Here is a 13,950-nt window from a genome sequence, read left to right as displayed (position 1 = left end):
GTGATACGTACAGACCGGGAGATCTTGCTCCGTTCGGGACACGAGGAACGGGTATTCTTGCTCCTTCTGCTCCCGCCTCCGGGTTGCCCAAAGCGCACCTTCCAGCCCCTCGAGACGTCTCCGGAGGAAGCCGCCTTGCCGAGGGCGGCGCCCGCCTCTCCCCCGTTCCCTTGGCCGGACGGGGCAAGCCGGGCTCCGACTCCATCGGCTCGGGATCCCGGGGAGGGGGCGGCAGGAGAAGCCGCCGCCGCCGCGGCGCCCGCTCTCACTTTCGGCGAGTCGCGCGGGGGAGGCGCCCACCTCCTTTCTCCTCCCCGCACTTTCACTTTTCCTTTCTCCGCCTCCCTTTCTCCCATGATCCAGCTGCGGGTACGTTTCCGGCGCTCAGTTGGAAAGTTTTCGACCGAGAAGGAGGCAGGCTTGTGGGGCTGGAGAGCAACCAGAGGGGGTGGGTATTTTCTCCTGCCCCCGCCCCCCTTGACTGGCCTGCGGATCAAGAGACCTTCCCTACTCCATCCTAGAATTGGGAGGATCGTGCGCGGGGGGTGCCTGAGGATGCAAGTTTGTTTATTTGTTTAGTTATTTTTTTAAAAAAAACTCTGTTTGTTTGCTGCATTGCAGGGGGTTGGTCTAGAATATGACCCGGGGGACTTACCTTCCAACTGTGTAAATCTAGGATTCCTTGTTAAAAGAAAGAGGCAGAAATCCTAAAGAGAGAGAGAGAGATGCACATCATTGCATGCCACCTAAAAAGACTGAAATGCTGCAGAACTGAAAGCCGTTTTTGGGTGCCGGCTAAGAGACAGGGGGTCTCCTTGAGTGTTGCTTTTGGAAGGCTGAGCTGCTGGGAATGGGTGGCAGAGGCCCTGTTTTGGGAATGGGCACGAGAATATTGGTGGGTGGGGCATTAATTGGCAGAGGCCCCCAGTGGAGAGAAGCAAGTGGATTGTGGTTAGATTTAGATACTTCTTTGCATTGGCAGCAGCTGACAGCAAGCATGTGCCTTTGTTCTGCTGCTTTCAGGACCTGCCCAAAAACTTTTTTGTTGTTGTTTAGGCAAGCCTATCCACAACATGTGGTTTTATTTTGCCCCTTTCCCCCAAAAAATCTGTAGATTTCAAATCATACTTCATTTACATTTCAGCCATTTTATGTCTATGTCTACTGTGGTCTGTGATTACTGCTATTTTTCAACGAATATTTTTATACTGTTTCATGTAAACGGCTTGGGCCTGTGCCTAAAAAATTAAGCGGTGTATAAATAAAACGAGAGAGTTGACATCATGAGGACTAGCCTCTTCCCCGGAAAGAAATGTGATGGCATTGTTTTGGGTGCCTGACTCCAGAGACTTCTGCCCTGCTTCCCATTCACAGCCAAGAAAGAGTGACAACTCTCTGATCGAAAGGAGATGTGCGCCTGTGGCTTAAAAATACTATAATTATTAATTTGCTTTTGGTGCGAAATGTCCCGAGATTTGCATGGGCAACATGAGCAAGTGCTGGGTGCAGGAAGCCTGGTCTGCACCCTTATTTTTGAAATATATTTTGCAGACCCTGTGTGCTGTAAAATATAAGAGTATTGGAATTGCATCGTTAAGCTGGGGTCAAGCTGATAGTTCCCATCAGCCCCTTGTAGTCCAAAACACTTGGCAGCCTTCAGATGTCTTCTAAAAGTCAGATAGTTCTTTTTCTCCTTGACATCTGATTGGAGGGCGTTCCACAGGGCGGGTGCCACCACCGAGAAGGCCATCTGCCTGCTTCCTTGCAACCTCACGTCTTGCAGGGAGGGAACAGCCAGAAGGCCCTTGGTGCTGGACCTCAGTGTCCGGGCAGAACGATGAGGGTGGAGACGCTCCTTCAGGTACTCTGGACCGAGGCCATTTAGGGTTTTTAAAGGTCAGCACCAACACTTTGAATTGTGCTCGAAAATGTACTGGGAGCCAATGTAGGTATTTTGGGACCGGTGTTATATGGTCTCAGCGACCACTCCCAGACACCAGTCTGGATGCTGCATTCTGGATGACTTGTAGTTTCGGGGTCACCTTCAAAGGTAGCCCCACGTAGAGCGCATTGCAGTAGTCCAAGCGGGAGATAACCAGAGCATGCAACACTCTGGCAAGACAGAAATAATTTCTCTCACTCACAGTGAACCTAGGCTGATTTCATAGAATCATAGAGTTGGAAGAGACCACAAGGGCCATCCAGTCCAACCCCCTGCCAAGCAGGAAACACTATCAAAGCATTCCTGACAGATGACTGTCATGCCTCTGCTTAAAGACCTCCAAAGAAGAAGACTCCACCACACTCCTTGGCAGCAAATCCCACTGTCGAGGAGCTCTTACTGTCAGGAAGTTCTTCCTAATGTTTAGATGGAATCTTCTTTCTTGTAGTTTGAAATTTCGAGGTGCTGGTTTTGGTGTGCAAAGCCCTAGACAGCTTGGGACCCGGATACCTAAGATAACTTCCTTGCAGATTCCCCCTTATCGGGAGGTCTGTCCTGTCCCAAAATCGGTGTCTTGTGGCACCTACCCTTTGGAATTCCCTCCCCATGTTGTTTTCTCCACATCTATTGACGACTTCCCTCTTCCAAGAAGCCTTCTAAGAAGAGATCTTTCCCAGCCTGCATCTGGATTGGAATTGCTTTTAGAAGTTTTAATTGTTAATCCATGTTTGCCATCCTTGGCTCCTTGGGGAGGAAATCTTAACAGGTGGTACATGACAGTTCACTAATGTTGTACAGATGTAGGAAGGTATGTGGGGGGGGGATAAGATTTTCACCAGGAAACTGGGAGACCACCTGGGATTTTTTGTGTTCAGTTCTGCACATAGCTCAGAAAATATCTGAGATATTGAGCAATTTTTCATACTTGACTTCCCCACCCTCTTAATCTAGGTTGTTTTTTCTCTCTCCAGCATTCAGATCCATTTATTTTAATAGATCTGCTACATTGTGTATCACCCCTAGATTTTATCCAGTTGTCCCTAGATTTTATGCAGTTGTAGGAAAAACATTAATAGGTGTAATAGGTTTGGAATTTTTAATAGTTGCATTGGCGTAAATAGTAATACCTGGTTTTGCTTATTTGTTTGTTTGTATTTTGGTTTGTTTATTATACTCTGGATTTGGGCCATGCTCCTGAACTGCAGTCCCAGAGTTTCTAGTTTCTTTAGGGAGAGACACTCCCTTGTCTCAGGAATTTGTGACATCCTTGTGTTGAGCAATTCTTGCAGCTCAAACATGTGAGCTACCTTTTAGTCAGAAGCTCAAGCCAAGAATTGATGCTTTTGAATTATGGTGCTGGAGGAGACTCTTGAGAGTCCCATGGACTGCAAGAAGATCAAACCTATCCATTCTGAAGGAAATCAGCCCCGAGTGCTCACTGGAAGGACAGATCGTGAAGCTGAGGCTCCAATACTTTGGCCACCTCATGAGAAGAGAAGAATCCTTGGAAAAGACCCTGATGTTGGGAAAGATTGAGGGCACAAGGAGAAGGGGGCGACAGAGGACGAGATGGTTGGACAGTGTTCTCAAAGCTACGAACATGAGTTTGACCAAACTGCGGGAGGCAGTGGAAGACAGAAGTGCCTGGCATGCTCTGGTCCATGGGGGTCACGAAGAGTCGGACACGACTAAATGATTAAACAACAACAACAACAACAGAAGGAAGGATTTCAACCGTGAATTCTGATCACTTGAAGAACCTACCATTTTAACCTATCTCTTTGCCTGGAAGGATTTCCTGTTCACCACTCGGAAATAATTTTATTTATTTGAAAGCTTCTATTCAACACGTGTGTGTTTATCAAGCGCCCCGCCAGACAGCCGTTTGACTTGTCATTAATGATTATTTGAGTTCACAGTGATATCGAGGCATTGATCCTACATTTAGAATGAACTGTATTCATATTTATTTATTTATTACATTTATATCCCACTTTTCCTCCCAAAGGCCTGCAAACACATCTGTAACAAATATGCTTTTATTGCTACTGTATATTTTAAAACAACTAACACGGAGTTAATGGCAGTCTTCTCATCTCTTTAAAGTATCACAATGCCTGCTTTTACATATATGCAAGAGTGCATCTCTCTTAATATCAGCTTCATTATCTCAGAGATTATAACTATAGGAACACAAATATGTTTTCAGCTTTTGAATCTGTTTTTTAAAAAACCAAAAAAAAAACCCAACAACTGTTGCCTGTAATTCTCAAGAATGACTAGGAAAACAATAATTTGGGAGTGATTAAGTACAATTCTCAAATTGTTTAAGCACTGGGTTTAAATAAATATTATGCTAATCTACATACCGGTCCATTATCAGTTGACCACATAAGCCGATGTATTGTGCTGAAAATTCTGCTCTAACTAAGCAACACAGGACTTTATTTGCTCTCCGAGGCTGAATCACTTGGGTGCTCTTGCAGAGAGAGAGTTTGTGTGTGTGGTGGTAATTCATTAGCTGGGTTACTTCCAAACGATGTCGCAAGCGCATGCCTTGGATGTGTGTGTTTGTGTGCGGGGGAAGATACTTTCCGGGATCTCAGCCCTCTTGAGAAATAAAGGAAATGGCTTTCTGCTGAGTTGTGCCATTGCTCCATCTATCTCAGAATGGCAGAAATTCTCCAGGGCCTCGGGCCGTCGTCCTTTCCCCCAGGCCAAACTGGAGATGCTAGGAATTGAACTTGCTATCTTCTGCTTGCAGTCTCTGCCGCTGAGCTTTGGCCCACACCAAAGATATGAACCAGTGGCCCGAGCCAAAGATGTGGCTCCCTCCAGACATCCTTTTTCCTGTGCATTTGTGAGGATTCATTCCTATGACACCATCTGGACGGCCACACACACGCCTGCTGTCAGCACTATTTGTGCCTTCCAACGTGTGGGGCGGTCAGAACGCTCTGGTAACCTTTAGGTTAGATTACTTCAGTGGGTGATATGTAGGGCTCCCTCTGAAGATGGCTTGGAAACCTCAGCTAGTGCAGAACTGGAGCAAGATGGTTTGAGCATGTTGCACCGATCCTCGTCTGACTGCACTGGCTACCAATTAGTTTCCGGGCCCAATTCAAAGTGCTGGTTTTGACCTATAAAGCTTGAAATGGCTCAGGACCACAGCACCTCAAGGACCGCCTCTTTCCGTATGAATCTACCCGGACCCTGAGATCATCTTCTGAGGTCCTTCTTTGTGTGCCTCCTCATCAAGAGGTGCAGAGGGAGGCAACAGGACAACAGGGCCTTCTCTGCAGTGGCTCCCCCATAGCTGCCAAGTATCCCGTATTTCCCGGCAAACCCTCATTTTTCCTTACCATTTCCCAGAAGTCTCCCGTTCCAGCTTCTCTCCCGTTAATTTCCCTTACTTTTGTTCCTGTCGGCCATTTTTCTGGTGTCGCTTTGCCCATCTATGGGCACCGAAAATGGCCGGTGCCGACACTGGAAGTTGCATCTACACACTTCCGGACATACGTAGACGTGACTTCCGGCGCCGGCTTTTTTCTGGTGCCCATAGATGGGCAAAGCGACACCGGAAGTTGCATCTATGCACTTCCAGACATGCGTAGACGCGACTTCCGGCGCCAGCGCCAGCCATTTTCTGTGCCCATAGATGGGCAAAGCGACACCGGAAGTTGCGTCTACGCAACTTCCGGTGTCGCGTGGCTGCCGATCCCGGATTTCTCAGGGGGGGGGGTACTTGGCAGCTATGGGCTCCCCATTTGTTACGGGGCGAAAACGTTTCTCTTCAACCAGGCCTTTGGCTGATTGCCATCCAATATCCTTTTAATTGTGTTGTGGGAGAGGGAGATTATTGGCTTGCTTTTTTTCTTATTTTTATTACCGTACATATTTTATGTTTATTAATATTGTGATTTCATGTCGTGAACTGCCCTGAGATCTACAGACAAAGGGTGCTATCCAGACTTAATAAATAGAAACCAATAATAAAACCACCATTTCCAATTGGTGCATGTGACTCCGTGACCTTTCCTCGGAGTCGCCCTGCAGCTTAATGGATGTTTGCGTGCTCCTCTCTTTGCAGATCCAACAAGGCCGAGCAGAATCATTCCTCTTGCATGGAGCCGGCGGCCGGGGCAACTTTACATCACACCTCTGCAGCTTTCCAAAGATGAGTTTGGAAGAAGCGGCCTCTTATTCTCATCACGATGGAAGCTCAGCCACCTGATAATGGAGAGATTCTTCGACAAGGCCCTTTGGCGGCCCGTCCACCGTCCTTCGTTAATTTGCTGAAAGTGCACCGAGAGCTGCTGGTTGGCAAAGTCCGTAACACCCAGTGTTTGATTGACAACTTGATCAAGAATGAATATTTCTCTACCGAGGACGCTGAGATCGCAGCGCAATATCGTACACAAGCGGACAAGGTATATGCATCCATTTCAGACTTGTATTCGGATTCGTTGGCAAGGAGATTAGAGGAGGTTGACTATTCTGTGAGCGTTTGTTCCGATTTGCCAGCAGAGACCGTGGGTGGGCAAACTAAGGCCCGGGGGCTGGATCCGGCCCAATCGCCTTCTAAATCCGGCCTGCGGACGATCCGGGAATCAGCATGTTTTTACATGAGTAGAATGTGTCCTTTTATTTAAAATGCATCTCTGGCTTTGTTCCCGCTTCTCTGCCGTCAATTTATGCTGCATTGGGGGCGTGGGGGGGGCGTCTCCCCTTTGTCTATCCCCCGTGAAGCCAAAGACAGAATCCCTGCTTCCGCCTGACTTCCCCCAGTGGCGGCTGAGCGCCCGGGAAGCCCACAAGGGATTCTGACAGGTGGGCGGGGCAATCACCCTGACAACCACATGACATCACAGTGACATCATGTGGCACAGTCGATTTCGCCCGCAAGGCCAATCGTGATCAAGATCTGGCCCGTGGAGCCAAAAAAGATTCCTCGTCTCTGCAGTACACCATACTAAGATTACAAAAAGCGAGGTGGGCCTGTATTCATTTGTCCCAACTGACAGAGCCCTAGCCCATGCGAATAATAGTCTTCTCCTGCCAACATCCCAGTAAGACGACAATGCTTTATGGGTCCCCCCCCCCAAAAAAAAACAGAAAGGGAGAGAAAACCTGTACTTCTGGCCATAACTAACCCTTCCTCCAGCCTTGGGAGTTAATTCTGTTTCTCCAGTTAATAATTGTTAGTTTTCTGCAGCCTCTGGCTGATGGGCTTAAGGAACCGGATATTCAACATTTGAAATTTCATTCCTTCACTGCGCTCGGTCAGGATGTTATGTGTACTCAGAGATTCTTCAGGGTGCCGAATCTCGAGGCTCGAAATGACTCCTGCTGTGTTTGTGGAAATGTATTTATGCCTTCCATAGTTCTAGTTACAGCTAGGTGTTGGTCTGCCGTAGTCGAAACGAAATAAAAAAAATCCTTCCAGTAGCACCTTAGAGACCAATTAAATTTGTTATTGGTATGAGCTTTCATGTACAGGACTATTTAAATGCTCATCTTCTAACATTGTGTATGCCATCAAATGCCAACAGTGCCCTTCAGCTCTCTATATCGGACAAACAGGCCAAACCCTACGCCAAAGGATAAATGGACATAAATCTGACATCAGGAATCACAAGACAGACAAACCAGTAGGAGAACACTTCAATCTCCCAGGACATTCTATACAATATCTCAAAGTAGCTGTCTTATTACAAAAGAATTTCAGAAATAGACTGGAAAGAGAAGTTGCTGAATTGCAACTTATTACCAAACGTAAAACCATGGAGGTCTGAATAGAGACATTGGATTCTTATCTCATTATACGTGATAAAGCTCTTTTTAGCAATTTCACCACTTGCTTTTTCCTGTAAGACCAATTGCAGTCGTTAACAGTCGTCAGCAGGTTTACCACTCCTATCAGCCAATCACCCATTCCCACCACCCTTCTGAGTACTACCCCTCCCCACCCTCTCACGATATATAAGGGTCTGGTGACTTCTGTTTCAGTGTATCTGAAGAAGTGTGCATGCACACGAAATCTCATACCTATGACAAACTTAGTTGGTCTCTAAGGCGCTACTGGAAGGAATTTTTTTATTTTGCATTTTTGCCCTTCAGCTGGTGTTCAAACCAGTATGGCGAGACAGGCAGCCCGTTGCCGAATCTAACCACGGTTTCTCTGAAAGTCTGTGCATTTGTGGAGACGATTAGCTAGATCGTATTTCTGGGATTCAGAGTTTGGTGTGTTTGCTTGTCTGTTGGTAGTTGGGTCGATGTTTGTGCAAAGACATCTGGAGGGTCGTTTTCCGCATGTCACAAGAATGAAGTTATGGCCAATTGGGGGCTTGAACCCACAACCCTCAGATGTAAGAGTTTTCCTTACCTGATAAGGGTCACATTTTATGTGACCTTTCACACGACGTAAACGCCACTTCTGGAAACCGAGTGGACCCCAGTGGAAGTTCAGCACTCGTTTCTGCTTTTTGAGAATCCGATTGTATCCCCATTTAACCCGCAAAAACATCGGCCGAAAGTTGGGGTGGTATCCCTCAATGTGTGATTCTTTCCCACCAGTTTCATAGGTGAATCATGGGGAAACAGAAATGCACATAAAGGGGGAGGGTGGCAACATGTCGAATTATGTCCGCTGTTAAGTCGCGCCAGTTTGTGTCCCTCTACCCGCAACTGGTGCGATTGGAAATCAGCACGACGTGGCGGTGTAGCCGCAGCTCCGTTAAAAACCATGCACGCAGGAAAAAACACATCATTGGGACGTTGTTTTGGGTTCGGCAAAGGGGAAGGCAGATGGTGTTACCCCACAACAGTGATAGACTCTATAGCACTTGAGAGTACTCTAGCTATTAATCCACTGCCTCAGTAGATCTCTGACGTCTCGTGTGATGTTTCCGCAGGTCCGCAAAATTTTGGATCTCGCGCAGAGCAAAGGAGAAGAAGTCGCGGAATACTGCGTCTATATCCTGCAACAAGTTGCAGACGCTTATTACGAGCTGCAGCCGTGGCTAGAAGAGATTGGGTTTTGCCCTTCAGAGGTCGTTGGTAATAAGCCCGTTGAAAATACTGACCCAGGTAGGATGCCAAACTTTTGGAAGACTTTCATTCCCTATAGAAAAAGCTTGTCTGGGTAGTCCCATCATTCATTGCTTCTGTGTTGGTAAAACGCTTTTCCCAGGAGAAATAAATAATAAAGGTTAAGAGGGTGGTTTTCTCAGGGTAAAGGTAAAGGGACCCCTAGCCGTTAGGTCCAGTCGCGGACGACTCTGGGGTTGCGGCGCTCATCTCGCTTTACTGGCCGAGGGAGCCGGCGTATAGCTTCTGGGTCATGTGGCCAGCATGACTAAGCCACTTCTGGCGAACCAGAGCAGCGCATGGAAACGTTGTTTACCTTCCCACCGGAGCGGTACCTATTTCTCTACTTGCACTTTGACGTGCTTTCGAACTGCTAGGTTGGCAGGAGCTGGGACTGAGCAACAAGAGCTCACCCCGCCGCGGGGATACAAACCGCTGACCTTCTGATCGGCAAGCCCTAGGCTCTGTGGTTTTAACCCACAGCACCACTCGCGTCCCGTTTCTCAGGGTACGCATCCCATAAACGGACTGGAGAGTGCCCCTACATGTGCAGATTGCATCCTGCTTTTCTCATTTACCTAGCCTGAAGCTGGTGGTTTGTTCCTCTGTGCATGAAACATAGGAGCTCTAGCAGAGTATCTAATGCACCCTCCTCCAACCCGCTCCTCCTCCTCCTCATCATCATAATATAACAACAACAACAACAACAGCTTATTATTTATACCCCGCCTATCTGGCTGGGTTTCCCCAGCTACTCTGGGCGGCTCACAGCAGAATATTAAAAACAGGATAAAATATCAAACGTTAAAAACTTCCCTTAACAAGGCTGCCTTCAAATGGCTTCTAAAAATCAGATAGTTGTTTATTTCCTTGACATCTGATGGGATGGTGTTCCACAGGGTGGGTGCCACCACCGAGAAGGCCCTCAGATTTGGACCTCAGTGTCTGGGCTGAACGATGGGGGTGGAGACGCTCCTTCAGGGATACTGGGCCAAGGCCATTTAGGGCTTCAAAGGTCAGCACCAACACTTTGAATTGTGCTCAGAAAAATACTGGGAGCCAATGTAGGTCTTTCAGGACCGGTGTTAAATGGTCTCGGCGGCCCCTCCCAGTCACCAGTCTAGCTTCCACATTCTGGATTAGTTGTAGTTTTCAGGTCACCTTCAAAGGTATCCCCACATAGAGCGCATTGCAGTAGTCCAAATGGGAGATGACCAGAGCATGCACCGCTCTGGTGAGACAGTCTGTGGGCAGATAGGGTCTCAGCCTGCGTACCAGACGGAGCTGATAGACAGCTGCCCTGGACACAGAATTGACCTGCGCCTCCAGTAAGAGGTTGTTAAATCACAACTCCTATCTGTCCCAACCAGTCTGGCTGTCCTGCTTGGGACCAATGGAATCTGAAGACCAAATCCCTGGAGTGCGCCAGGTTGGGGAAAGCCAATCTCATGGCTACCTCAAATATATCGTGTGTGTTGTAACAAAGGCTTGCTGCACATTTCTGGTGTCAGAAGCCACTGGTGGACAAAACTGAGAAGGAGCTGCTGTGAACTTAAAATACCCCCCAAACAGTCCAAATAAGGTTCACTAATTAAACAGAACAGCGGGGGGACTTTAGAGAGCTGAAATGTGTAAAAACGAAATCACTTCTTTGAACAGCAGACCCGCATGGCATAAAACGAGCTTCTTTGAAAGTCCTCTCATGGTCAGAGGTGACTTTCCTATAGGCCAGGCATGTCCGAAGTCCGTTTCGGGGGTTTAATCCTACCCCTGTGGCAGTTTATTTCCCAGGGTAAAATCCTTAGAAAACCTCAACAACTTCAATCCTAAAAAAAAAAATCACAACTTTCGTCGGCCCTTTGGTCGGCCCTCACAGCCCTTCACTTCATCAAATCTGGCCCTCTTTGAAAAAAGTTTGAACACCACTGCTGTAGACAAACACAAGCCCATACCCTTCTAGAATCCAGCACGGTTGTGGTGGTTGTTACATTTATATCCCAACTTTCCCCCAAAGAGCTCAAGATACACAATTCTCCCCCTTTGCATTACAACACTAAGGTGTGTTAGGCTGAGAGTGAGTGACCGGCCCAAGGTCACACAGTGAGCTTTATGGCTGAGCGGAGATTCGAACCCTAATCTCCCAGGTCCTTGTCCCTCATCTAACCATTACCCCACACTGACTCTCTGCTTTTCTTGTGTGTAATGAAGTCCCTCTTCATGCTGGCCCTGTGCTAGAATTTCTGTTCGTCGTAACCAATGCTACCTTTAGTTAGCAGGTACCGTCAGAAACTTAAAGATGAATTGGGCCGAGACACAAAGTTCATCATGTCATATGGCCAGAAGGAGGACATGTTGCTTGAGGAAATTTATTCCTCCAACATTATGGAGTTTATCAAGGACAACAACGAGAAACTCAGCAACGTGAATTGCTTGGAGGACTTGCTTGACGTCAACGTTGGTCTGATCAATGAAGCTGGAGAGGCGATCTATATCTTTGGCGATGCAGGGATTGGGAAGTCCATTCTCTTGCAAAAGATGCAAAACCTCTGGTCCAAGGGCAGCCTCGACGTAGGGGCCAAATTCTTCTTTCGTTTCCGATGCCGGATGTTCAGCTGTTTCAAACAGGACCAAGCCATATGTTTGAAAGACCTTCTGTTCAAGTACAACTGTTTCCCAGACCAGGACCCCGAAGAGGTCTTTGACTTCATCGTGAAGTTCCCTCACACGGTTCTGTTCACCTTTGACGGCTTTGATGAGATCCATTCTGACTTTGACCTCAACAGCGTTCCGGAGATCTGCTCCCCCACTGAATCGATCCACCCACTGGCTTTGCTGGTGGGTCTCCTCAGCGGGAAACTTCTGAAGGGATCTCAGAAAATCCTGACGGCCAGGACAGGGACAGAAGTTCCTCGGAACATTGTCCGGAAGAAGGTGCATCTCCGAGGGTTTTCCAGCAGTAACCTGAAAGAATACACAAAAGTGTTCTTCAAAGATGAAGGCTGCAGGGCCTTAGTCCTGAACCAACTGGAAGCCAACCCAAATCTGAGCAGCCTCTGCTTGGTGCCTTTGTTCTGTTGGATTATCTTCAAATGCTTTGACCACTTCCACTCGGCCTTCGACAGCCACGAGCTCCCAGATTTCACCGTCACCTTGACCGATATTTTCTTGCTCATGACCGAAGTCCACCTCAACCGAATCCAGAAGACCAGCTTGCTGAAGAAGAACAACAGGAGCCAAGTGGAGACCTACAGGTCCAACAAAGAGACCCTTTTTGCTCTGAGCAGAGTGGCCCATGCGGCGATGCAGAAATCTCTCTTTGTCTTTGACCAAGAGGAAGACCTCGCCAACCTCTCCGAGCAGGAGCTGCAGCTGGGTTTCCTCAGGGCGGTTCCCGACTACGGTGGCTGCGGAGACCAAGCTTCGTACGAATTCCTGCACTTGACCTTGCAGTCCTTCTTCACTGCTTTGCATCTGGTCACCGACGAGAAGGTGAGCGCCAAGGAACTTCTCTGGTTTTTTGCCGAATGCTCCACCTCGGACACTGCCCTGCGCTCTTGCTTCCCGATCGCTTGGCTGAAGAGGCACCGCCCGACGGGGGAGGACCCTTTCCGGAACAACGAGCACTTCCACTTCACCAACCTCTTCCTCTGCGGCTTGCTGTCCAAGTCGAAGCAGAAGCTGCTGCAACACTTGGTTTCTCCCGCGTCCCTTAAGAAGAAGAGGAAGGTGCTCCTCACCTATTTCTTTGAAAGCATGAAGTCCCACCTGAAGGGGCTGACCCGGGCGAGGCTGAAGGAATACCGGCAGGTTCAAGTGATGCCCAATTTCGTTTGGATGTTGAGGTGCATCTACGAGACTCAGAACGAGAAGGTGGGCATGGGAGTGGCCAAGGGCATGGGGGCCAACTACATCAAGCTGACCTACTGCAACGCCTACTCTGCCGACTGCAGCGCCATCTCGTTCGTCATGCATCACTTCCGGAAGCGCCTGGCCCTGGACTTGGACAACAACAACATCAACGATTACGGGATAAAGCAGCTGATGCCTTGTTTCAGCAGGCTGGCGGTACTCCGGTAAGTTCCCGGGCTTGTTGTCTGTGCTTAAGGGTCACCAGCCCATCTCTGATACAGTGGCACCTCGGTTTTCGAACGTCTCGAAAGTCAAACGTTTCGGTTTTCGAACGCCGAAAACCCGGAAGTAAATGCTTCCGTTTTCGAATGTGCCTCGGAGGTCGAACAACTTCCGCTGAGTTTTCTCCCCCAATTATCTTTATTGAATTGGCAGACCGCCCTTTGTGCTTCGGTTTTCGAACATTTCGAAGTCGAACGGTTCAGCATGCTCTCTTTCTTTCTTCTTTTTCCTTTTTTTTTAAAAAAATATATTTTATTAAGTTTCAACATATGCAGTCAAAACCCAGTTTCATCTTTTCTCTTATTTTTGTCTACTTCCCACCCCGTTTTCCATTGATTTTTTAATCCCTTTCTGCTGCACCCTATCTTCTAGCTATCAAATCATAACCACAATATTGTAATCTAATTGCCATATTTTTCCATGGCAAAGAGACCCCCATGTATGGGACAACCCCTATTTTTTTGAACCCTGACTTAAGAAATTTTTGGCGGCCGCCAAACAGAAGCTGAACGAGCAGCTGGAGCGCTGGACTGTATTTTTCCATGTATAACATGACCCCCTATTTCGGACTAATTTTTTTTTTAGCAAAAAGCATTGTCTTATGCCCGGAAAAATACCAGTACTTCTTTTGCTTGTAGCTCCAATCCTGCTCGTGAGTTCATCATACTATAATATTTCTTTAAGTAGTCTGAAAAAGGCATCCATTCTTCCACAAAACACCCCTCCCTAGATCCTCTTTATTTTTCTGTTAATTTTGCCAGTTCTGCACGGTCCATTATCATACTTCT

The 13,950-nt window shown here is 47.7% G+C and overlaps 1 protein-coding gene across 5 annotated transcripts in view; it reads left to right on the top strand.

The window, feature by feature from the left end:
• The first annotated feature begins 238 nt into the window (after positions 1 to 238).
• NOD1 (nucleotide binding oligomerization domain containing 1) overlaps positions 239 to 13,950 on the top strand; it is a 34,604-nt gene continuing 20,892 nt past the window's right edge. Inside the window, exons 1-4 of one of the 5 annotated variants that reach the window (XM_035129229.2) lie at positions 239 to 369; positions 6,033 to 6,372; positions 8,857 to 9,031; positions 11,301 to 13,104. In XM_035129229.2, the coding sequence (XP_034985120.2) occupies positions 6,157 to 6,372; positions 8,857 to 9,031; positions 11,301 to 13,104 (2,195 nt within the window). In that variant the 5' untranslated portion in view covers positions 239 to 369; positions 6,033 to 6,156. Of the gene's footprint in view, positions 562 to 6,032; positions 6,373 to 8,856; positions 9,032 to 11,300; positions 13,105 to 13,950 lie in introns of all 5 variants that reach the window. The other 4 variants (XM_035129228.2, XM_060280646.1, XM_060280647.1 and 1 more) reach the window with 4 other exon arrangements.

This window comes from Zootoca vivipara, chromosome 12 (genome assembly GCF_963506605.1).
Source record: "Zootoca vivipara chromosome 12, rZooViv1.1, whole genome shotgun sequence".
NCBI lineage: Eukaryota > Metazoa > Chordata > Lepidosauria > Squamata > Lacertidae > Zootoca > Zootoca vivipara.
Note: the sequence above shows the minus strand (reverse complement) of the source record. Positions and strands in the feature narration are given on the sequence as shown.